At 39.5% G+C, this 25904-nt stretch overlaps 2 protein-coding genes across 8 annotated transcripts in view; one reads left to right on the top strand and one right to left on the bottom strand.

Annotated features, from left to right (window-relative positions):
* The window catches only part of IDE (insulin degrading enzyme), a 114269-nt gene extending 91931 nt beyond the window's left edge, over positions 1-22338 (top strand). For all 7 annotated transcript variants that reach the window (XM_025210881.1, XM_025210884.1, XM_025210880.1 and 4 more), the window contains 7 exons: positions 4246-4357; positions 6087-6254; positions 6496-6768; positions 9752-9813; positions 15774-15846; positions 16563-16630; positions 19722-22338. In XM_025210881.1, the coding sequence (XP_025066666.1) occupies positions 4246-4357; positions 6087-6254; positions 6496-6768; positions 9752-9813; positions 15774-15846; positions 16563-16630; positions 19722-19817 (852 nt within the window). In that variant the 3' untranslated portion in view covers positions 19818-22338. The remainder of the gene's footprint in view (positions 1-4245; positions 4358-6086; positions 6255-6495; positions 6769-9751; positions 9814-15773; positions 15847-16562; positions 16631-19721) is intronic.
* Positions 22339-22471: 133 nt separating this feature from the next.
* The window catches only part of MARCH5 (membrane associated ring-CH-type finger 5), a 77976-nt gene continuing 74543 nt past the window's right edge, over positions 22472-25904 (bottom strand). The window contains exon 6 of the mRNA XM_025210886.1: positions 22472-24647. Within this exon, the coding sequence (XP_025066671.1) occupies positions 24501-24647 (147 nt within the window). The 3' untranslated portion in view covers positions 22472-24500. The remainder of the gene's footprint in view (positions 24648-25904) is intronic.

Genomic DNA, 25904 nt, shown 5'->3' with positions numbered 1-25904 from the left:
AAAAAGAAAGATTTTCCCGCCCCCCGGGTGGGGGGGGGGGGGGGGGGGTTTAGAAGTCACCAGCAAGAGGGAGTGAAAGGGAGGAGGAGCCAGAAGAATTGTATGTAGGAAGTTTGGGCATTTAATGGCAGCTCAGCAAAAGTTGTTCAATCATTTTTCTTTTTTTCTTTTAAAAGAACTTAAAGAATAACTCCCATCTTCCTCTTAAGTTTCCTTCCAATGTCAGTTCAAGAAAAAACAAATAGTGACTTGCACAAAGGTAGCTGGAGTCCCAGATCTAATTTCCAATAAGATTATATGGTGGTTTTCACTCTTTCTTTCTACCCAAAATGTTTCCAGCAGGAGGCAGAAACAGCGCCATGTTTAAAACTACAGTTTTCACTTGCTTACCAATCAGTAATGAGTTGCAAACAGGGCCCCTCTATCAATCAGTGGCAGGGGGAGAGTGCATGGGAACCTGCAAGATTAAAGGAACCACAGCACAGCCCACTTCTGCTGTGAATTTAGTAGGGCACTAACCATTTTACAGTCTATGCATTTCAGATGTACAGATCAGGTCAGAAAATACTCCTGGAGGGAGGGATCAGTACAGATTTTAAAATAAAACAGAGCATTTTGGGTAAATGGAGAGTTACAACTCTCTATCATCTTATTGGACATCAAATCTGAGACTCCAGCTGCCTTTGCACAAGTCATTATTTGTTTTTTCTTGGACTGATGGGAAGATCGATTGATGTGTGCGCTATGATGATGGAAAGATGTTAAAAGAAAAAGCTCAGCTGTCGGTGTGATAAAGCTCTTAAACACGAACATAATTTTTAAATAAGTGAATAATCCCATCCCTTTTCCGCAAAGCACTTTGGCTTAAATTTAAGTCCCACTTAAGTAAACACAATTTAAGCATATGCCTTACTCAACAGATGAGGTGGCCTGCACAAGGCAAATGCCCATACAGAAATGGCTCCATTTTGTACAGGTACAAAAGTGCAACAAACCAAGTCTATTACATTTTAATAACTGCAAAAAATATACATATCATTTGTCATTTCAGAAGTGACATTTAAAAAAAAATACATGAACTGCGTGATATAACATACAAACTTTAATACATAGCAGTTAACGTAACAGGAAATGGTAAGGTAACATGGTTTGATAACACTGCAGGTGTTTGATACTAAAAACAGATAACAGAGTAACTAATTGTCTAAGGAGCCTTACAAACTAATCTTTTGAAAATAGATGTTATGGTTCTAAATCACAGAGGGTTAGATTTATAGGCACCTAATTTCCATTAAGCATTTAAATACTTTTACAAATCTAGCCCTTAGACACTTTTGAAAATTTTATCCAGAGGCTACACTATATTAATATGCACAAAGATGAAATGCACCAATGCTATTTTTTTTTCTAAAAACTGGAAAGTAAATTCAAATTGTAATTAGCAATTATAACAGTTCTTTCAAATGTATAAATTCAGATTTTTCTTTAATGCCGTTTAAATATGATTAGCTTTTAAGAAATCAACAATACAGGTGTTGGTACCTAAGTAGTTCTATAATTACTCTATTTTCTCACATATAGCACACCCTGGAATACAATACAAAACATTCTTTTTTTCTTGCCACCTTCCTAAAAAGAACTTGCCTTGTAATATGGGTTTAGCTATGGGCCAACCCTGTATGCCAGTTTGATTCAGCAAACAGGGTCTTGGGACCACGTGCCAAGTCTAAGGCTGTGACAGGTATGACCCCATGTGCTGGGTCCAAGGCAAGCCCACTGACCCAATCCAGTAAGCTCCAGGTCTGGGGCCACGTACCAGCTCGGATCCCCCATGCCGGCTCTAGCCATGGACTGACCCAACCCATGAGGCCATATCATTTGGCTGAGAGCTCTGCAGGGGTCTGGAAATTGGGGATGGCAGGACCCATGGCAACATTAATTGCCATGACTCTTAGAGCTGCAGCATTTAACACTGCCACGCCTCCCCGCTAGGGGTGCACTGATCAAGATTATTTGGGCCAGTACCGATGGCCAATTATTAACGAGCTATATTGGTCGATACCAATCCAATTACTGATATAGATAGCACCCGAATGGTAAATCTGTTGGGGAGGAAGGGGCAAGGGGAGGGAAGGGATGTGGTGGGGGCGGGGGTAGGCTGAGACTGCCATGGTGAGGCAGGAAGGGGGCTGGGTCAGGCTCTGCCCAGTTTGGGGCAGGCCATGGGACGGAGCCACGAGCGGCTTATCTGGGGGGGAGGGGGGTGGCTCCCCCCTCTGCTCACAGCCCTGGGGAAGGGGTGGGGGAGTGTGCACCCCCAGATCTGTGCACAGAGTGATGATGGGTTGCTGTTGCCCACTTAGGGCCAGGGGCAACACTGGGCTGTTCCCAGCTTGGGGGGGTGGGGACTGGGAAGACTCTGGTGCTGCCCTGAGCGGGCGGCAGCAGCCTGCCATCACTGTGTATACAGATTCAGGGGCCATGTGCCACTCCCATGCTTCCCCCAATGGTGCACCCAGTGGGGGGGGCGTGGGCCCCCCCCCCCCCCCCCCCAGACGAGCTGCTCGCAGCTCTGTCTTGCACCCCATCCTGGCCAGGCAGCCCCTTTCCTCCTTCACTGTGGAGGTCTTGATCTGCCACCCCGCCAATGCCCCTTCCCTCCCCCTGCCCCTTCCGCCAACAGACTTACCAGCTGGACGCTGCTCTCCAAACTGCCAGGCCAGCTGCGTGCATGCTGCGGCTGAGCACATGCACGTGGCATTTATCGGTGACATTAACTGCCACATTAGCCAAAAAAAGCCGATTTCCGATAATATCAATTTTCCTTTACTCGGTTCCAATACTATATGGACTGATGCATTTGTGCACCTCTACCCACCACAGCATAGAACTAGTTTGTTTGTTTTTTGGGGGTGGGAGGTTGGGTTGGGCTTTTTTTTTTTTTTAAATATGATTTTGCAGATTTGGGAAAACTGTTTCCTGCCAGTTTCCTTCTCTCTAGTTAGGAAAAGCTTGCTATTCATATCTGATTACCACAGCCTCCTATACATAGTTGCACCACATGGTACTAATAGAAATCCCTTTCCTACTCTCCATGTATTTGTGGGATTGTATCGTGTCACACATGCTGCTAGTTACAGAAAACATTTTTTTCTCATTATTATCTTTTTCATCATTTAAAAATACAAAATCTTTAGATTTAATTTTGCATACTTCAGTGAGGCTTCATATAGCAATTTAATCACAACTCATATAAACACAGGAAGGAAACTAAGAGGAAAATATAGTTATCTGGTCAGCAGTAAGCAATGGGGCGACTGGGGCCCCTTGACCAATCAGCAGTGGGAAGGTAAAAATGGTGCCATGTTTAAAACAGCAGTTTTCACTTCCCTACTGATCAGGAGCAAGCTGCAAGCAGGGCCCCTTCGCCAATCAGCAGTGGGGGGACTCGTGAGGGAACCTGCAAGATTAAAGGAGCCTTAGTGCAGCCCACTTCCACTGTGAATTTGATAGGGCCCTAAAAATGGTATTTGCCTAAAGGAGTTAAGTACTCCTTTCCCATTGTATTTCCACTAAGTTGGGTGCCTCATTCTTTTAGGCCTCTTTTGAGAAACAGCCATCTAGTGCAGAGTTGAAGCTGATTAATTGTACAGGAAACAAATGTCACTTGTATGTACTGAGTTTTTAAGTGTATGGGTACTAAACAAGACTGTTTTCCTAATTATCTTGCCAACTGAAAGATGCATGAAGAAACAACATTTGACTCTTAGCTTTTTTTAAATCATTCATACATAAAGGAGAACAGCTCAATACTAAAGAGACAAAATGTGGTAAGCACAGCACAACAAAGGCAGAGAGCTGACCTGTCAAAGAGACTTTAAGAAATCAAATTAATAGCTAATAACCTTTATTTGTGTATTTTTTTTTAATTTGGTAGTAGGTATGCAGTGTCTGAAAACTCGCATGCTTCAACTTTGGTTAAAAAAGTCCAGTTCAATGTGTAAAGATAATGTAATTGAATGTGGTTGCCACTACCACTGGGTTAATGTTAACAAAATTATCAGATATCAAAGGAAAAAGCATGCTTATTTCTGCTGCGTTTTTTTTACTTTTGTTTTAAAATAACTACCTCACGTTTTTTATTCCTGACTTTTGCATTTCAGCATCAAAACCTGTTCACTGTCATTATGCTACTAGAACAGGATTGATGAGGAATAAACACCCTTTTCATGTTTTCTCTCCTAGGCTGCACTGGGAATTATGCAAATGGTTGAGGACACTCTCATTGAGCATGCTCATACAAAGCCTCTCCTTCCCAGTCAGTTAGTAAGATACAGAGAAGTGCAGCTGCCTGACAGTAAGGAGTTGTTTTTTTTATCTATGAGTTATAAAGCACACAATTTGAGATTCCTGATATCTCGATTGATATTTTGATGTAAATGTTACTCTATTGTCAGTAGCTTATTAAGAAATCAAATCAGTTTTAAATTATTTTACATTGCATGTTTAGCAAAATAAAAGGTATTAGCTGCATTGTCTGCAAAATAGAATAGATGTTTGACATTAATCTTTTTCATATGTTCAAGCACCATTTTATAGAATTAGAAAACAGCCTTTAGCTCCTTAACCTAGTATTGATGTGAAGAATGAGTATAGACCCACGGCTTATACAGCAGTTTAGAAAAATGGCACTGAAATAAAAAGAGTGATGGTTCAGCCATTTTCAAATGTAGAAAGAATGAGGTAGAGGAAATCAAAGTATGATGATTTTGATTAGCTTTAGTGCATTTGGGTTATGATACTCTGGTCAGGCATGATTTTAGGTATTTTAAAGATTTAAAAAAATATTTTACAAATACATTGCATTTTTCTCATTATAGAACAAAACTTTTTGTAATGTGTCAACATTTTGTTGGCTCTACACATTCATGCACTTGTAAATAGAGTTTTATAGCTTTATTTTGCTTTGTAGGTACTTGTGAAATATCCAAGACCTCCTTCACTTTGTGCATTTTCTGAAAATGAAAGCTCTGCCGCCTCCTGTGTTTACATATTGAACAATTTTCAGTATTAATTTATACAGCCAATGAAATGGTGCTGTGAGAACCCTTTCCTCACTGAGTAAAGTACAGTGACTATTGATTTTACAAGATGCATGAATGTTACTCAGATTACTACAGTGTCACAGAATCAAGATGTTAAGCAATCCCTGGAAGTGTATACAGATATATGCCCTGAAAAATATAGCCATGTGTAGCCAAAAACTATTATTTCCAGCTGATGTTTAGCCTGCAGGAAATACCTTGTATGGAATAAGCTACTGGTATTAATGTTTAATCTATTTTAATGCCTATAAAACTGGGAATGGAAGTCCTGTATTTTCAGAGCAAAAAAAGTTGGTAGAGCAAGGGCACATGAAGGCATTTTGCTTGGCATGTGCACCTTGGGGTGGATGATGAAGTGGCCAGGGCTGCACTGCCACAACAAGGACCAGGCCCCTCACAGTTCCCCCGCCACCCGCCCCAACACATCAACATCTTACAGGTCAAGATTATGGGTGTTTTGGGCACTCTGCCCAAAAATGTTGCCAACCCCTGTGGTAGAGCCAGTGCAGTCTTCCTTGCCAGTCCCCCAAATATACCCCATTCCTGATTCACAGGGACCACCTATTAAGTTTGAGAGGGCTGTTCAGTCTGCATTTCCAATCAGAGAGAGGTCTGTGGAGGCACTCATGCTCATTATGAATAAGAAACATCATGTGGTAAAGTGTTTGATGTGATGACTCTTTGGTCTAGAATTCACTTGCTCTTCCCAATTGCAAGAGCTTGGATTTATTAATGTTCTAGATATGCCACAAATCTGTTTTCACACGTGCTGGTGAAAAGGTTGCCTGATTAATAAAGGAAGATGAACGTTGAAAGTGTGAGCCTTTTTATATTAACCCTTACAAACTGATTCTGCCTGCAGCTAGACTGTCAGTGATGTTCTGAGTTGTTTGGCGATGGCTTTTTTTTGTTTGGTTGGGTTTTTTTGTTTTAACACTATTTGGATAGTTAAATTCTAATCGTTTTAACTTTATCTTTTAGGAGGTTGGTTTGTGTACCAACAGAGAAATGAAGTTCATAACAACTGTGGCATAGAAATATATTACCAAACAGATATGCAAAGCACCTCTGAGAACATGTTTTTGGAGCTCTTTTGTCAAATTATCTCAGAGCCGTGCTTCAATACTCTACGTACTAAGGAGCAATTAGGTGAGTAGGCAAAATGAAACACTCTCTACTTTCCTTTCTTTTTCATGTCCTTGTGACAAGGTCTTTAGCAGAATTTACAGATTCATTGGAATTTAACAGGGCTATGCTGTGAGAACTGCTGCTGTGGCCTCAGACTTGCAACCTCTGGGGTATCAACCATGCACCCCAGCCCCCCACTCTCTACTGTGCACAGATATAGAAGGTTTTAACCAATCACAGTATTTTTTTTTCTTTTATCAAGGTTACATCGTGTTTAGCGGTCCTCGCAGAGCTAATGGCATACAAGGACTGCGATTTATTATCCAGTCAGAGAAGCCACCACACTACTTAGAAAGCAGAGTTGAAGCTTTTTTAAAAACTATGGAGAAGTGCATAGAAGACATGTCAGAAGAGGCCTTTCAGAAACACATCCAAGCTTTAGCGATTCGTCGTCTAGACAAACCAAAGAAGCTATCCGCAGAATGTGCTAAATACTGGGGGGAAATAATTTCTCAACAGTATAACTTTGATAGAGGTAAGAAATGCTGATAATTGCTTTTGAAATCAAAAGTACAAAATTGTCTTAATACCTCAAGCTTTGTATTGCTAATTCCCTTTGTATCCAAATATATTACAATCTAATAATTGATCTATATCTGTATCTGACCTCATCTCTTTTTCCTTCCCTTTTAAGTTTTCTATTGTGCCCTTGAGAGATTTTCTTTTATTTTTAGTAGTGATAATAGCAAAACCCATTTACTTTAGTAAGGGTGGGATTTCACCCAATATATTACAAACTGCACAGAGACACTGCTTTGAATAGTTAATGATTTTATCAGTGCTGTTCAGGTTATCAATAAATGCATTTGTCTTGAGAAGACACTTCTACAACACTAAAAATTGCAGTTTCTGCACTGATTATAGTTCCTATAGGTAAGCAAGTGTCCTAAAAATTGCCACACTTCTATGCCTGAAAACAACAATACTGAGTGCAATCTGGCTACAGTCACATTGGATATGAATCTACTTATAGGAAAAAACAGTTTTCTTGCCTTTTGGGAACACAATTTTTTGTATACATTACTTTAGTTTGTGAACTTCTAAGGTTGGACAGACTTCTAATTAATGTGCTTCAAATCCCACTGCAGTTTGAAGCACTTCAGCTCCATACAGATGTGTATAGCCCCTGCATCTGAAACACTTCAAAATGCTCATGAAGACATGGAGCCAGAGGTCTAGAGAACAGGAATCCCTGCAAGTGTTTTGGCCTCCAGTCTCCAGAGGTTCCCAAGAACAGCTAAGCACACAGGAGAGCTCTCATTGTCTGCCCTGCCCTCCCCCTCACCATACCCCATGAGGGTTGCTGTGTTGGGAACAGAGTATTGCGAGTTACTGAAGGGCACATGGTTGTTCTGGCCCCAGCCTGGCCACGCAGCAGCAGTTGCAGTGGTGGCAGCCCTGGCCCTAGGACTAGACCCACCACCGCTGCTGCCACTACTGCATATCTGGCCAGAGGCCAGAATGACCACGTGCTCAATGCCCAGGACAGGAGTAAGAGCTGAAACAGAGGATAAGGGGAATGAGCAAGTGCAGGATTGGGGGCTCAGAGTCAATTGGAGGGCAGGGCATGTGCTGCAGGGTGCAGTGGCTCCAGCCACAATCTAGGTTCAGGGTTGGCGTCCAAGCCACAGTAGCCGCCTACCCTCCTGCTTGTCCTCGAATCCAAGATAAGGGGCTTCCCTGCCCCCATGTTGAATGGGAGGAAGAGCATCTACTGAACCTACCTGGGGTGATGTTTGTTCCTATTATGGCTTCTTCCTACATGAGTTGTGATTTTTATTTTTTTGTACTAATTCAATTCCAGTTTCCATCCTACAGGGATCAGGCCCAGAATCAGGCTCTCCCTGGACTGATGATAAGGTACAATGGGATCTAATATGTGATCCTGCAATTGTGCCTCATGTGGCACGGCAGGAGGTGCAATTGTGTGGATCACACATTCAATTCTATTGTGCAGTGCATGTGTACAGGGGGCCTAAAATATTAACTTAAATAATTGCTTAAATGTTCAAGTACACTATAATGTACATAGTTATAGTGTGTCCCTCTGGATAATAAAAACATGACTGCTGCCAGTGAGGGAACTCAGTGGCAATCGGCAATGGGGGAATTGAAGGCTAGGGAATCAGCAGCTGAAACAGTGGGCTGTGTGAGAATTGGAAGGAAGAGAAGCAGCAGCAAGATTGCCCAACATTCCTCTGCAGATGCATAAGCCCAAAAGGTTTGGGAAATGCTGTTTTAAAGAAAGGTGCATCCTTTTTGGTTAATACGATCATTAAATCATGTAGATATACAGTTAAACATAGTGTTTACCCTACATTTGGTGCATCTCTTCAGCTGCTGTCATCAGAAGTCTCTGGGATCTCGGTCTCTCCCTCTTCCAGCTTCTGCTGCCTGCCCCTGGGGTTGCTGCTGAAGGAACCTGCAGGCTTCTACAGCACAGCAGGGATTACTTGCCATGTGGTGGGTCCCATGCAATGCAGCGTGGGGGCTACCACAGTGTGGCAGGTGGCCTGGGGAGTGGGCAGCCCATGTGGTATATCCACTCAAATTGGAGAGCCCAGCTTTAGATCAAGGCCTTCCACTGGTGATTTATATGGCTGATTTAAATCAATTCACCCTGAATTTTCAACTTTCCTTGCTTAATAAGTTTTACACATCGGCCCCTTTTTTTCCTACTGTTACTTCAGTGCTTTTCCATTCAGTGATCTGACCTTTCACAGTGTCAGATTTTCCTTGGCTGTGAGCTGTTTAGCCATGAATCATCTTGTATTGCGGTATACTTTGGCCTTACTGTAAAGTAATTCTAACATGTCTCTGACTTCAATAGTTGCATATTTGCCTGCCTGAATATTTCATTTCTTAAAACGTGTTTTACCTGCCCTACATGGTTACTCCTTTTATGGTGTCTCTCTTTATTATAAGAGATACGAGCATACCAAAATTGGCATTTATTTATATTTGAAAATACTAATATAAAAACCTTGATATATGTACTGAGTCAGTTCCTGTCTCTTATTGATTACACTAAGACCCACTTGCACTTTCCTTTGCATGCTATTATAAAACTGTACTGTTTCTTAAATAAGTTTCCCTAACTTTGAATAAGATACACCTGTAATTGGTATCTGTAACACTGATTTTGAAGATGGGATTCAGCATAGACATGCCTTTTTAGATACCAGTTCAATCAGTACTTTTTAAAAAATGTGTATACTCCCTTCTTTTTTAGTACATTCAATCAGCTGGATGTATTTTGTGTAGTTTTTTCAAGCTTCTTCTGACATTTTGTTTTTCAGACTCAAATAACTTGTAAGTTAAGAATGAAAAGCATGTTATTTACAGTTAGTTGTACTATCTAAATTTGAAAAAATAAGTACTTTGAACAAATACTATGATAATAACTAGTTATGCTTTGCTAGCTGCGTCTTGTTTTAATTATTGCTATTGTTGTTCAGATAACACTGAAGTGGCTTATCTAAAGACTCTGACAAAGGATGATATTATACAGTTCTATAAGGTAAGTTATTTAGAATTTTTTTCACTGAAAGAATAAATTTTCTTAGGGTTATCTGAGTTACAAGTTAATAGGTTTATGTCCACTTTATTAAAATAACATAACTGATCCAGATACCTCAGTACTTGGTTTTTTCAAATATACCTGCTGAGTTTAATGGGAGCTTGCACTCTGTCAGTGAGTACAAGAGGAATGTATTCCTAACAGTTTCCTCCTCTTTTTCTACCCATTCTTACCAAAGACTATTCCTGTCCCTTGACCCATAATAGCCTTTGTTGCCACATATGTTACTTTGTTCTTTCCATTTTTTTTTTCTGATTGAAGAGATGGTTTGGTTATTTTTTCCTGGATGCGTACTGAGCAAAAGACTTCTTGGACTCTTGCTTCTCGCACACAGGTATTGATAGTTTCATAGTGTTTAGGGTCGGAAGGGACCTAAACAGATTGTCAGGTCCAGCCCCCTGCCCTGGGCAGGAATTCAATTGTACCTCTTATATGTATGTAAAGAAGAGACTTGCAGGAATTTTACTCATGGACTGCATGCAACTCACATTAAGATGAAATTGTGTGTGTAGATGTCCAGTATGAGACATTACAAACACATTTATCTTGCAAGAGGTAAGCTGGGCTTCCTTCTTTTGCCTTTTAGCATATTTTAAGTTTGGTGATGAACATTTTAATTATTGTGAAATAAAATGTATCCCTTCAAGAGCAACTCATGATTCAAAGAGTACTTTGAAAAGCATCAGATATCAGCAATGTGTTTCTATATCTGTGATTCTCTTATCATTAATAACATTAATAGGGATTTTTTTCTCCCTATTATTTTTCCCTTACCTTAAATCATAAGAAACACTGCAAATTCATGCTAAAGTACATCTTCAGGATTCTTTAACATTTGCTGTTCTCATTAAGGAAGAGCAGTTTGGCTGTATTTCCTCAAAAATGGTTAAAATGTTCTTACAGTAAAATCTTGTAGGAATTCTCACCCAGACCAACCTGTGCTTTGGCATAAATGAAAAGATGTCTAAGCTACATTGCATGGTCATACACAGGGTTGGTGGATATGGCAGAGGTAGTACAAAGACCAGCTCACCCCATTTTCAAACCATCCAAAATCCTAGGGAGCTAGCTGCAGCAATGCCCACTCTCGGCCCTATTGTGTAGAATTAAGGGATATGGCCAACTTCACAACAAACCCTTCTAAGCTTGTATTCCCTTATAGTTGGCCATTTACTAGAAGTCCCAAAGGGACAATAAAGAAAAGTAGAGTAGTTTCCTTGAAATTTAGAAGCCAGGTTTCAGCTGAAGTTCCTAGGTATATCTAATTTTCTTGTGGTCTCTTGTCACAAATAAAAACCTGTGTTCTCTACGGTTGACTTCTGTGGATATAAACTGAAGCTTTCAGGGCTGTTTAGCTCTTCGGTTCTTCTGAGGTGTCATTTATGCCTCCTACTCACTAGGAGGCATCCAATTTACTTCATACTCCTGACTAATCAGCCATCAGATGATAGTGACTTTTTGTCACTATGGACCAAGGATTGATTCATACAAGGATGGTTTATGAAAAAGAAAACAACCCTTGCACATCCAATAAAAATGGAAAAATAAAACTTTTTCTTTATATAATAAACATGCAAAGATTAAATATTAGAGACCTTTATGAAAGTAGAAAATTCTAAAATCACTTAATTCAGAGATGTATATTGCAGCACATTTAAAATTTCCATGCTTTTATTCCCCTCAGCAGCTGAAATATTACCTGTTCAAGCTGAAAATGCATTTCTTTAAAAAGAAATTAAAAAGTTTGATTTCTTCTTTTATGGTAGAACAGTAGGTGGTTGGGTAGTTGTTTGTGTTCTGGCAAAGACTGAGCTTTTTTTTTTTACTTTTTAAAAATTTTATATGGATATTGTTTTATGAGCACTAGATAAATTAAGAGCTACATATTGGGAATTTTCCACCATAATTTGACTGATCAGCATTAATCCTTTGTCAGTGATAAATATTTGAGTGTTACCATCAACCAGTTAAGTTGTTTTCCTCTAATCAGTGTGCCCTTGTTGCCAAGAAGGCTAAGGGCATACTGTGCTACATTGGTAGATGTCTTGCCAGTAGGTCAAGGGAAGTGATTATTCCCCTCTATTCTGTACTGGTGAGGCCACATATGGAGTACTGTGTTCAGTTTTAAGCCCAGGAGGCTTGTTGCTACAGAAAGGATGTGGACAGATTGGAGAGAGTCCAACAGAGGGCAGTGAAAATGGTGAGGGGTCTGGGGTACATGACTTCTGAGGAAAGACTGAGGGAACTGGGCTTATTTAGTCTAAAGAGAAGACCAAGAGGGGACTTAATAGCAGCCTTCAACTACCTGAAGTGGAGTTCAAAGGAGGATGGAGCTAGACTGTTCTCAGTGGTGGCAGATAAGTGAACAAGGAGCAGTGGTCTCAAGTTGCAGCAAGGGAAGTTTAGGTTTGATATTAAGAAGAATTTTCTCACTAGGAGGGTAGTAAAACCCTGGAACAGGTTACCTAGGGAGGTGGTGGAAGTTCCATCCTTGGAGGTTTTCAAAACCTGGCTAGACAAAGCTTTGGTTGGGATGATCTAGTTGGGGATGGTCCTGCTTTGAGCAGGTGGTTGGACTAGATTGCCTCCTGAGGTCCTTTCCACCCTAACTTGCTATGATTGTAATCATGCATAGGACACATGCCCATTACATAAATTACTTAAATACATAGAAGCAGTTTGTTTATAAAATGGCCCTATTTGAGGTATCTGATCAATATAAAGAAAAATACTCTTAACTATCTTAGTAAGAACGATTTAAAAATTTACGGTAGAAACTAATAATCAACTTTTGCTATGCTCCTTGAAACAGGAAAATTTATAATAGCTGTTTTACATATGAATTTCATTATAAATGTGCATTTTTTTCCAGTTTGTACAGATTGGAATTTGTTGTCCATTTTAAGCTAGATTTCAATGGATATGCATCAAAATAACAAATAACTACACACATTTCTATCTATACTATTATATAGTCTGTGTGTAGCAGTTCAGTAGTCTGAATGCAATTCAGTCAAACTAGCTTATGCCAGTATGACTGACTCCCTCTCTTTATCCATCTGGATCAGTTAGTATAGTTTTTAATGGGAAAGGAGCCATAAATGATTTGTACTTCAAAATATTTTAATCATTTTGACCTTATGGGCTACTTCGTTATCATTTTATTTATTTTACTATTGTGGGTCATATCATGTATTCTTGTTACCCTTTCTGACTAATGTAAATTTTCAGTCGATATATACTTTTTGTTTGTAGTATGTTCTGCAAAAGCCTGTGGTGTTCAGCTAAGCATTTGCTTGGTTAAAATTATCATAAGGGTCTGTCATCTCATCTGTGACCAATTCCAGTCTCTGATTCCAGATTATATTCTTTTTCCTATCATGCAGGTTTAAAGTAAATTTTTCTCTTAATTGACTGCCATCTGCAGTGAGATTTTAAAAAATAACTGTAGCAGAATTTGATTATGCAGATTGTACCAGGCAAAGACAGCAGCTACTATGGTTAAGGCTGCATGAAGCACCTGTTTTCAGTTGCTTACACTTTTCTAAATCATTTTAATTATTTGTGCTGAAATATTCCAGATTTCATTTGGTAAAGTGTGGATATTTTTTGAGTGCAATCAAAACCTGCTTAGCTCTACTTAAGTAAGATAAGTGACTAAAGTTCTTGTCTCTAAGATTTATATGGTTATCAAGTAGCTATTTAGTCTTGTGTTCTTATGTAAACAAGAGACAATATTGTTCAGGTATTTGCTGCAAAACAATGTTTAAACATTGGTAGCCTTTTGCAAGTGTTACCATCTATCCATGGTATGCTGCCTAAAATTCTTTAGCAACTTCACACAGGCACAATAAATATTGACCTGGGAAAATATGGTATGGTAGTCTACAACAGTATGAGAAAACAGCAAAAATGAAGGAGTTTTGGGTGAATGTGTCAAACTGTTCCTTTATAACTTCTGTCTTTTGTTTACCCTTTTCATTAGTCAAGGTAATTCTTACTTCACTTTCTATTTTAGCTCATATTTTACATTGACGTTTAAAAATCTATTTCTGTTTGAATGGCATGGTGAAAATTTCATGTGCTTTTTTATCATCTTGTATCATATGAAAATAGGGGGAAACTACTTAAAAATTAAAGAGAAAATAAATTAGTAAAAAATTCTGTAGCACTTGTTGCAACAAGTGGTGTCCTGTACAAGGGGGGTGCTCAACCCCTGGCCTGCAGTCCAGATCTGGCCCACTGCCCCATGCCATCCAGCCAGTGGAGGTCTCCACAGGTCCAGAAATTTGGCAGCTGGAGAGTAGTGGCTTCACTATCCTGCTGCCAAACTTCTGGGTCCTGCGTGCTGGATCAGGCACCCAGTCCTAGCATGCTGTGATGGGCAGTGGTGGCACAGAGGCCCCAGGGCCCAATCCTGGCACATGGCAGCTGGGAGGGGGTGGTGCAAGGGCCCAGGGCCCAATCCTGGTGTCAGGGGTCAGGAGGAGGGCAGTTCTGGGCCTCCCAGCCCCAATCCCACTGTGCACCGGGAGGGGGAGGGGTTGGTGGCAGGGCCAGTGGTTCAAACTAGCCTGTGCACTGGCCTCACAGCATTCATTCAGGGCCAAAAGGTTCGGCGCCGGTGCTATACAAGATATGTGTTCTCTTGAAAACTTACAATATTGGTCAGAATTGATTTTTTTTCTCTTCTCATCATTCTGTCTGTATAGTAGTATGTAGTGCATGATTATCAAGTGGTCATCGGGGCTTGGGGATGAGACATCAAAATATTTGAATATTTGGGACAAATTTTTGGGACCAAACAAAGCCAGCCAAGTTTGACAATTTTCTCAGGGTTGAGGGACTTCCTTAAGGCTGCTAGAGGACTATGTTAACAGCATTGTGTAGTTTAGAAACACAGTAGGCCTTTATACACATACCTTTGTCTGCTCCGACATGCTAGAAATCCAGCACATCGGAGCGGACTCAATTAATTACGATAATGAGGCGGGGCTCATGATTGCTGTGATGTTGGGGTGCATGGAGCGTCTCACCGGCGTGCAGGGGGGCCCTCCGCGTGCTCAGTGGCAAACCCGGAAGTGCTTCTGGTCCACTTCCAGGTCAGTTGCTGAGCACGCTGGGGAGCCCCCTGTGCTTCTGTGGGACACTTCATGTGCCCCAGCATCGCAGTGATCATGAGCCCTTGCTACCTAGAGGTATGTAGAAAAAACATTGAAAGCTGTCTTTGTCCAACTCTTTCCAAATCTCTCCATTAATTGAGTCTGCTCTGCATACGAGCTGACGCACACTGCGCTGCATCGCATGCAGTTGTATAAGCAGCGAAATGTGCATCAGCACGCAGAAAATGGAGGCGGTGCACTTTTGAACTAAAACACATTGAAGTTGTTTTAGTTCAAACTAAACTACCTTCAAACACCTTCAGTGTGTGTTAGTTCAAAAGTGCACCACTGCCATTTTCTCAGCGCTGACGTGCATTTCACTGTTTATATAGATGCATGCACCACAGCACCGGGCACTTTAAAAGTGCCTGGCATTGCAGCACAGGCATGTGTACAAATGCCCAGTAGGACCAAAGGTGGAGGGCAAAATCCTGACCGACAAAGAAATCAATTATAGGTTTCACTTTGATTTTATAGATTTTTCTTCTTAGTTGTTCAGTGTTCCTAAATTTCCTATAACTGAATTTCTTGTGAAACTCAGCTCTATAATGATTTAACTAGACTGGAGATCTAGTTAAATTTAAGGGATGTACCTAAATATACCACACTGACCATAACAGTATTTACCAAAAGGATGCACATTAGATAATAGTTATCCTCTGTAGTATGTATAAAATGTAGCAGATAGCTATCACTTATACGCTGTTATAAAATAACTGGTCTTCCTGTTTACTATAGGAACTGTTGGCAGTACATGCACCTAGGAGGCACAAGGTATCAGTACATGTCCTTGCAAGGGAAATGGATTCCTGTAAGTATTATAGTGTGTGTGTGTGTGTGTGTGTGTGTGTGTACACACACAGCATGCACACTTTTTTTTATTCTTATTTATACAAGAAGGCATGAAACATTTTGAAACTAAATTATGGGAAGAAGATACCTACATGTCTTGTGAAGAAAGTTTTCATGTAGCTTTTTGCTGTGCTTTTAATTGAAAAATTAGTTTGGAGAGACTTTACGTAGTTGTAGGTGTCCAGCCATTATCTGTATATGAGTTTAGTTTCTTGTTACCTGTGTAAGGGTGAGACTTGTAATCAGGCATGAGATGTTACCTTTCTTCATCAAACCTAGCTGCACATGTGTTAACACATGTCAGTTATATACTAGATTTTTCTAGAAGACAAAAGGAAATAGTATTTACTAGTGCTCACAAAATCTTTACTTAATTTCTTGAGAATTTATGGTGAAGAGTCATGTAATAATATAATTAGTTGGTGGGTTCTGCTTACATATAAATAATAAGAACATTCAGAATGACTCCTCTCAAGCCCATGTTCCAAAACAGAGACTTGAACTAGCTTGCATTTCTAAAGAAAATAGTTAAATACAAAAGTAAAAGCAGCAGTTGAATATAGGTATTTGAAAATTTACAAAATGTTTGTATTTGTCTTGCTTCTGAGAACTGGTTTATTTGACAAGATAAATAAGAAATGCTGATTGTTCCAATTTTGGTAATTTTTTTAATAGGTCCTGTGGTTGGGGAATTTCCATGCCAAAATGATATTAATCTGGCACCAGCACCACCTTTGCCACAGGTAAAAATTTAGATACTTAAATAACTTAACTGAAAGCTAACACAAAGAAATGGGAATAGACAAAGAGAACAAACTTCTGGATACCCTGACTGACATCGTGTCTATAAAATGAGGCTCAGTTTTACTGTAATTTCATTTTTCTTTTACAAACATGTCTATTTCCATAATTGTGGATTTTGTTTTGATTTGTCATCTCTTCCTAGATGCTTTATAATCAGCTTTCCAGTTGCTTTTGTCCCCATTATTCCATGACAGCAAGAGTTAATAATAGAAGATGTAACTATGCTGACTGTCTGCACTATGAAATAATAGTACAGCTAAGAATATATCACAGTGTTTCATGGTAGAATGCATTTAGTTCTGTGTAAAGACTGTATGCATAGGCATACATAGGCAGACAAGGTTCTTTGGGTAAATGTGTGATACCTTTTATTAGACCAACTAAATAGTTGGAAAAATTGTTCTTTGCAAACTTCCAGGCACAAACACCCTTCTTCAGGCATAGGGAGAGTCTGCTATTGTGGTGGACATACTCTCTTTACCTAATCTTTGGAGGTTTGAAATATTAATGCATTCTCCCAAGTTACATGGCATCCAATATGTAACTTTGAAGGAAGAGTTTTGATTGCCAGCCATCACCATTCATTAAAACTTTGTGTAAGTAAGGATATCAAAATAGAGGAGAGTCTCCACTGCTCATCACATTTGAAATTTTGCCTAAACAGACATGGCAACATTATCTGTATATAAGTTTAGTTTCTTGCAACATAAGGGTAGGTCTGTAACTCAAATATCCACATTTAAAAATTAAAATACTACAGTGGCACACATGTATATACATCAATACATACTTTTCATCATAATAGAAATATAAAAATTATTCTACCAGAGGTTTAACTTTAGTGAACATCATTGAATTATCTTTGTTTTTCATTTTAAATCCCTCATGTTCAAAGTGAAGTTGACTTCTTATTTTAACTAAGATTAATCTACAAAGTAACCAAACCAGAATGTTATACCAGTTGCTGTTTGATCTACCCTTATGTTTCTGGAAATATGACTAATTTATTTTTATTATTTTATATAATGCAAACAAAACATTTGTTAATTTAGTCCATAAGAAATGGATAGAATGTAATTATATATTAGGGGTGTGTGAAGCAGGCCCTTTTCAATTTGGATTTGGCCCAAATCAGAGACAGTGATTCAATTCATTGATTTGGATCGCTGTCCCTGATTCAATTCACCCGAATCCAAATCTGAAGGATTCGGACATAGACATAGCTTAAAAAAAAATTTCTACATACCTTGAGGTAGCAGGCGGGGCTCATGATCGCTGTGATGCTGGGGTGCATGGAGCATCTCACCAGCGTGCAGGGGGGCCCTCCATGTGCTCAGCGGCAAACCCAGAAGTGTTTCTGGTCCACTTCCGGGTCTGCTGAGCACGCTGGGGAGCCCCCTGTGCTTCTGTGGGACACTCTACATGCCCCAGCATCACAGTGATCATGAGCCCTTGCTACCTAGAGGTATGTAGAAAAAACATTGAAAGCTGTCTTTGTCCAACTCTTTCCAAATCTCTCCAAATCGATTAAGAGGGTTCCAATTCGATTTGGAGAGATTAAAGCATCCTCTGATTCGATTCAGAGATTCTCCACCAAATCAGGCCAGATCTCCACCAAGTCAAATCAGGGACCAAAGCTTCGCACAGCCATATTATTTATGCAATAACACACAAAGCAACAGGTTTTTTGGTAAACATAATAGACTTTGGCCATGTACAGGCATTAAATTTCTGCTGGGAAAATTGCAGCTCTCTTGGTAAAAACCAAAAACGGTGGTTCTGGGAGAAAATAACCCATCTCTGACTTCCAGGAGAGCCTCCTGGTGGAATGAATGCCTATACCAGGGATCGGCAGTGTTTTTCAGCAGTGCCAAAAACACCCACAACCTCAACTTGTAAGATGTTGGCATGCCAGGTGTGGATGGTGGGGGAACTACAACTTTGTTGTGGCAGTGCAATCCGCACCTTCCCCAAGGTGTGCGTGCCAAGCAAACTGCCTTCGCATGCCATGCTGTGGCACCCATGTCGGGGGTTGCCTGCCTCTGGCCTATTCTCTTGCCCACCACTTGATTTCTCCCAGGACCAGGAGGAGCTGAGCTACTGGGAAATGGTACCTATGGCTTTCCAAGACGGGGGTGGTCTCAGGAAGCTGGGAGGAGCAGTTGGCTCTTCTCAGTTCCTCAGACAAAGGTCAGCTGCTCCTACACCTCCCATAGACCAGAAGGGAAGGGGAGGAACAGCCACCTGCTGTGCTCTGCCAGCTTCTTGCAAGAGTTCCTGGTGTGAGCAATGATGGGGCGGGGGCTTTGCCATGCTGTTCAGTATGTTTAGCTCCTGTGCACTGGCAGCCATGTGGAGGAGCAGTTGCTGCTTCCCCTGCATAGTGCTTTAGCCCTGCACCAGCAGCCCCACAGGTAGGACTGGATGCATGGCTTTTCAAGTGCTACACAGGAGGAAGCTTCCCCCCATGTGGCATCTTTAAGCCTGTGTCTGTAGCACTGCAGGGGTCCCTGGTCCGGGAGGCAGTGGGAGGGGGCATTACCCCACTACTCCATTCCCCTAGGACCAGAAGGTGTGGAGCAGCATGCTCCCTACCTTCTCCAGGCCAGTCTGGGGAAAGCAGGGGAGAGGGGGAAGTGCAGGCTGGAATGATTTGTAGCAGGGAAAATTTCCCCCTCAAAAAATGAAGGCCTTTGTTTTGTGATCCAGAATATGAAGCTGAAACGCTATCCTGGCATTGGATTTATAAATGAAAATAAGGAAAATAATTTAATTTTATATTCATCCAGCAACATTTCAAATGATTAATATTGCATTTACTATATAGTAACATGTAGTCTCAGATTGTCTAAGGTAAATAAGAAAGTTCAGCAATTGTTTTTTAATGTCTTGTGTGTAAAGACAGTAAAACTGTTACTAGGAACTGATGAATCTGAATCTAAAGTGAGTTGTTTCTCTTTTTTTTTTTTTTTTTTTTTTTTTGTTAATGATACTGAGCAGACATGACTTTTCCTATACACTTCTTTGCAGCCCAGTGTGATTGAAAATATGACAGAATTTAAACGCAGTCTCCCACTGTTCCCGCTGGTGAAACCACATATCAATTTCATGGCTGCAAAACTGTGAAGATTCCCAATGGATGAAGAAATGCAAATGGATCAGCACCCACGTGTTCAGGGGGGTTTTATGATGAACAAAAATCTTAAATATGATTAGGATAAATGATCTGTCTATTATGAGAGGCTCTAATTCATTCTTGGTTCATTCAACATAAATTGCGTGCTTATGGTTATGAAGAATTAGAAAATCAGTTGTGATTGTGCGTCATTTATATTTCAGAAAAAGTGTTGAAAACCAAAATCACCTTAAAAATAAAGACTCTTGTAGATGCATTATATTTTTTAAAATAGTATATCTTAATTTTCATTTCATTAACTGAATATTAACAAGCCTCCAGAGCAAACTGATTTGGCTTAAAATGTCCACCTGGTCCAAAATACCATATAAAATAGCTCTGTAACAAATTTTATCAGGGAAAGAAAAAGCCTTGTTTGGATTTAAGAGAGAACATTTTCATAAAAAGAGGGCTTAGACATATTTTGAAAAGTAGTGTTGAATGATACCTTTTTAAATGATCCACAATGCAAGCAACTTTTGTTTTCTTTTTAAGTTTTATGTAGTTCAGTGGAAAAGAGAAACTTTGACAATAAAATAATAAATGAGGGAATTGTCTTTAACAGAAGAAGAGTAAATAAAGATACTGGCATAGTTTTAATCTTTGTACACATACTTGGGGACATTTTATATTTAAAACTCGTAAAATGCTGGAAACACTTGGGTACCCTATCTTTTTTTTGTTACCAAGAGAATTGTGCTGGTCTCTTGACAGGGTTAATATTCTGTTCAGTTTCTCAGGGTTATTCTGAGTTACTTCCATTGTTTATATAATTTTTTAAAAATTTAATTGTTCATAATCTACATGAGGCCTCCATCAGGGCCCCTGGCTCATCTTATTGGGCCTCAGCCCAACAAAGCAAGATAGAGTGCACATCATTTTCAGTGAGTGCCTTTTGATATCAGCTTTGCTTTTTGATATAAGCATAGCCAAAGTTAAGTGTGGGGCCCTTCGGTACATCAGTGAAGTTTGCAGAATAAGGCTTTGGTGTAAATGCTCAGTCTTGGCACTTTTTTTTCTTTTTGCCCTTCTGATGTTGAAAATGAAACAGTAACAAAACACAATAATTAGTTCAGGTTGGTTCACAAAGTAATTCTTGAATTGCTGAACCTGGTGATTTCAGTAAGGGTTCTGACTGAGTAAGGCATGGCAAGATTAGGCCGTAGAATAGAAAATTAAAAAACAAAAAAAGCACTGTATATTGTCTTAAAATATTTTGGTAATGACTAAACATCTTGTTGGTTAAATGTATATAATTCTCTATATTTGTTTAGGCAGGACAGGGTGTGCTTAAGCCCTGAAAAGTTTGTCCTGACCAGGTGAACTCATGAGTAACAGTGGCATCATTTGAGTCTTTGCCTATAATTAACAGACTCTGAATCGGAGTCCCTGACCTCTCAAATATATTAAACACGCACATAATTTTCCTTGTGAGTAGCACCATTAGCTTCTGTGGGGGGGGAGGGGGTTCCTTACACAAATAAGTTGAAATGTTGACTTCAGAGATATTACCCCTGTGAGTAAAATTCAGTGTGCTTAAATGTTTACAGGATTGTGGCCCTAAATTTGTATGTATCCAGGACATGCTGATTTGATTTAATAAGTGAGGCTAGTTTAAAATGCTGTTTGAAAGAGTAACAATGTGGACTGTTTATAAAGAAAAATGTTGAAATTGTACTGCTGCTTTTGATGCTACTTATTGTTAATAGAGGTCACCAACAGTTTTGTACTATAAAGAAAAAATATAGACACACTATGGAAAGAAAGCGGTGGTGCACTCTTTACCCTTTATCGCACTATTCATTCATATTTTGTGTATTGTAGTTTTCTTTGTCCATAATGTATTTTCTTTCTTCCTTTTAGGATAAGATTTGTATTATAGATATTAAAAATATTGACAGAGCAATATAAAAATTATATTTTGGAACTTGATATTTAAACATGCTACTCTGAAAAAATAAAATATATCCTATGTTTAAAAAAATAATGGAAATGCAATGAATTATAACTTTTCACAAATTATATAAAAATGGAATAGTATATTTAACACAGTACTACAAATTATGTAGTCCAGAAAAGAACATTGAATATTTTTAAAATCTGGAATGGAGGTGGGAACCCATGTAGTTTGTCAGCAACTTTTAATTGCTTTTAAAGTGTTCTCCAGCATTTTACAGTTTCTGAGTTTGATACACCGGTACAATTTGATAACTCAGGCATATTAATGGATTCATTTGAGTGGATCCAGAGCTGCAGTGTCTACAAGCAATAACAGACTACCTAGAATACACTGTAATTCTCAATTTTAGTGCTTGTTAACTAAGTTTATGTAACAAACCATAAATTATTATTAGAATATTGTAATTGCTGCAAGTGCTATTTTGAGCAGTTGATGTGGCATAGGGTGCATGTACCAGCCAGTATGACAGAGTGCTAGAGTTATCCTGTTTACAATAAACAGTCTGAATTTAACCTTTGGAGTTTTTAATTCATTTTATTTTGATTTGCTACATACTGGGCGTGTCTATACAGTTATTGTGCAGTAGTTACCGCGCATTTAGTTAAGTACTTGCTTAATGAAGTACTAACTAAATGCACAGTAACTACAGTTACTGCGCAGTAGCGCCAGTGCGTGGTTTTTTTCATGACGGTTACTGCGCAGTAGCTGAATAACACAATGCAATAGCTTTTTAGCACCATTTTTGACTGGCACACTACTATACAGTGTTGTTAGGCTACTGCACAGTAAGCATCTCGTGTAGATGCACCCACTAGTAATGTTACATCTATCAGCTTGTGTGATTATTTTAAAGCATTCATCCTCAAGTGCGGCTGACCCGACTTCATAAACTAGCTAGAATGGATGGTGTTGCTTTATAGTAGTTTCATTCATTTCTTCTGGGAAAGTTCCAGAGGGCAGTCTCACATGTATGTTGCATAATTATCTGATCCAATGGCCACCCAACATAAGTTAGGGAGTGCATAAGTAGGTTAGATTGGTTACGTTTCTTATTCAGTGTGTATGTGTGTCTGAATGTGTGTGAAGATTTTCTAATATACGTAATGTGTGTGTGTGATATGTATGCAAATGTCTTTCTGTAAGGAAGTAGTTATAAAGGTGTTTTTGTTTCTATGGTTTTCTTTTAAGGATCAAAACTTAAACTTACAAGCTCACTACATCACTGCAGCCTAACCATTAAAATTAACCACTGCAGCTTTAACAATGCTATACTTCGGTAGACTATTTACTTGTGGGGCAGGGGGGTTCTGCATAGAAATGTACGAATGAGTCAAATGCTTTCCACAGCAGATTAGGGATTAGTTTGACTATGGACTGATGGGTAGTTACTGCTGGAATGGTAAATGGTATGAAGCATAAAGCCTTAATTCAGCCTTCTGTGCTGCTGCTAGTGTGGAGCTTCTTGGGAAGTAGTGTCATGTAGGTGGCTAGGAAAAAAGGTGTGTAAATGTGTCACTAGCACTGTAGAGAGTAGTCGGAAGGATTTGATAGTTTAGATTGTGGCTACAGGGCTGTTGTTCATTTTGAGTAGCAGTTGCCAGAATGTTTGGGCTTTTGAGAAATGAACTCTGAACCTTGGATTCTGAATGTGTGGTTTTCATCTAGCTGTGTGTGTCCTCTTTCATTAGCCAGTGCCAGAGGCCGCTGTTGAAGCGTAAGGTTCTTGCAATGGTAGTTGTACGATAATCTGTCTGTAACAATAGGTCTCATCCTGATTTCTTAATAGAGCAGTGGCTCTCAACTTTTTTAGATTCAAGGCACCCTTCAGAATATGCCAGTTTTTAGTTTTCATTTAGTTTGTTTGTTTTGGGGGGGAGGGGCGTTGACTACAGAAAACTAGTAGAGCCGTTGTTTTGCAACAATGAACTCAAAAAGATGACAGCAGTTCAGAATGTTTTTAACACTATGAATTCCCATTTTAAATCTGAGTTTATCTTCTGAACCATGTTTGCACACCTAACAGTGCTAATGTTGCATGGCACCCCATGGCTCCCTTGAAATGCTCTCTCCACACCTTGGGTGAAAATCACTGAGTTAGAGATTTGAGGCATAAAGTTTGTGATTCTTTCCAGAAAAGTTATAACCAATTATGAGAACCCTTGAATATTCTATAAATACCCAGGTCTTTTCAGAATGTTGTTAAGTGTTTGGCCTTAACCATTTCCTATGGTAAGTTTTTAATTGCACATTGAGTGAGAAAGGTATTTCTTTGTATTGAGTTTTGAACTTCCTACCTTTTTAATTTAATATCTCCTAGTATCTTGAATTATGAGACAAAAATAGAAGTTTCCAAACTACCTACCTTATAGCTCTTCCTTTTCATCTGTCTGTCTCTTCTCCCTTCCCTCTCATGTTGAGAGGGTTTTCTATGTCCTTTTTCACATTATATTGATCTCAGGTCCATTTCTTACATTGATAGTTAAATAAAAAATTGATTTGAATAATAAAGATTCAAAGGATGTTTTATTATACTCTATTGCAGTATGACAGAATACATGGTACCTTTATACACGTAAGATGTATTTTCACTAATGACCCAAAAGAATGGATTCAAACTTAAAAACAATATTGGAAATAGCTTGTTACCACCATTTAAGAGGAGGCCTAGCATGTTTTAGGAAACTTCCAGCAGAGTCAATCTGGACTGCTCCACAGTACATAGTTTGAAGTTGATAGATGACCGCATACACTCTGGTGCATAAAGCAGAAAGTACGATTTTGAATTAAAGTTTTTAAACGTTGGTGTAGGCAATCCAAGATCCTGCAAGAGAAAATGAATGTCATTCTTAAATGACTTAGTGCTCTGTTTTCTACAATGGATATTGCTGAATACTGATATCCAATTTAACTGCATTCAGACATTTAATGGGATTAATATTTCAAATACTTATGCAGGGTTTTTTTAATCTGTTCAGTAATTTGGAGTTGCCCAAGGCATGTATTCTTATTGTGAGCTGAGGACAAGGTCCACAGAAAGAGCTAGACACCACAAAGCTGAACATTGTAACTCCAAGTGCTTTGTCCTTGTAATGAAATGCACAGTCCTGAATTAATGGAATGCAGTCTTGTTCAATGCATGGGGATGATTAGGAATTTAAGAGTGAACTTTACAGTAGCTAGCACCCTGACCTGACCTATCCAGCAAGAAATGTTGAGGAAAGGGTGTACCTTAAATTCTGTCCTTTTCCAGGATCTAGATGCATATGTTACAGAAAGGCATTTTCCTCTACTTGGGAGTCAGTTACCAAAGCCCTTTCTTACAAGGAAGTAGAGAATCTGTAGTATTTTATCCAGTAACTGTTTAATGTAAAAATATGTAAACAGGCCTTGGAACAGAAATTGAAACACAGGTTTTTCCATGTTCTAGGTGAGTGTCCTGATACCAGGTTTAATAGAGTTATGTTTGTGCTTGCTTTTATGCATGTTCTCTGGTCCAATTCATTTTTAATTTTTGTTAAGAAAAATAGAACAGTTGATGATCTCAAGAGATTCCTTCCAGCCCCTAACATCTATGAATCTATGCCCCACCCCAGAATTCCTTATAGCCTTGCTGCTAGTGCATTCCTGAGAGGTGGGCAATGTGGGTTTGAATCCCCTCTGACCAACAGAGGAAATTGAAGCAGATGTCCTAGGTTGTAGGTGAATGCTTGTACCACTGAGCTAAAAAAAATAGCTGTGAGCAAGTGCAGTACCTCTGTTGCTGCTGCTTCTGTTATATGTGCGGGCCAGGAGCGACCCGAGCCCTTTTCCGTGCTGCACGCGGGCTGTGGCCAGCAGCCTGGGCACGCCGGGTCGGAGAGGGAAGGCCGTCAAGCTGGAATTAGGCACAAACGCTTAGCGGTAGTTTTAAAGATTGTTTACTTACACCGAGATGGCAGTGGTGCAGGCTGGAAAACTTGCTTGAGTTGCGGTTACAGACAGACAACACAGACAGTCTCGTGGAGGTTGCTAGGCTCCACGGTACAGAGCTCCGGATGCTCTGGGTGAACGAGCCACCAAAATCAGAATCATAGGTATG

Source organism: Alligator sinensis, unplaced genomic scaffold, assembly GCF_000455745.1.
Source record: "Alligator sinensis unplaced genomic scaffold, ASM45574v1 scaffold472_2, whole genome shotgun sequence".
Classification (NCBI taxonomy): domain Eukaryota; kingdom Metazoa; phylum Chordata; order Crocodylia; family Alligatoridae; genus Alligator; species Alligator sinensis.
This window is presented reverse-complemented; position numbering and strand designations above follow the sequence as displayed.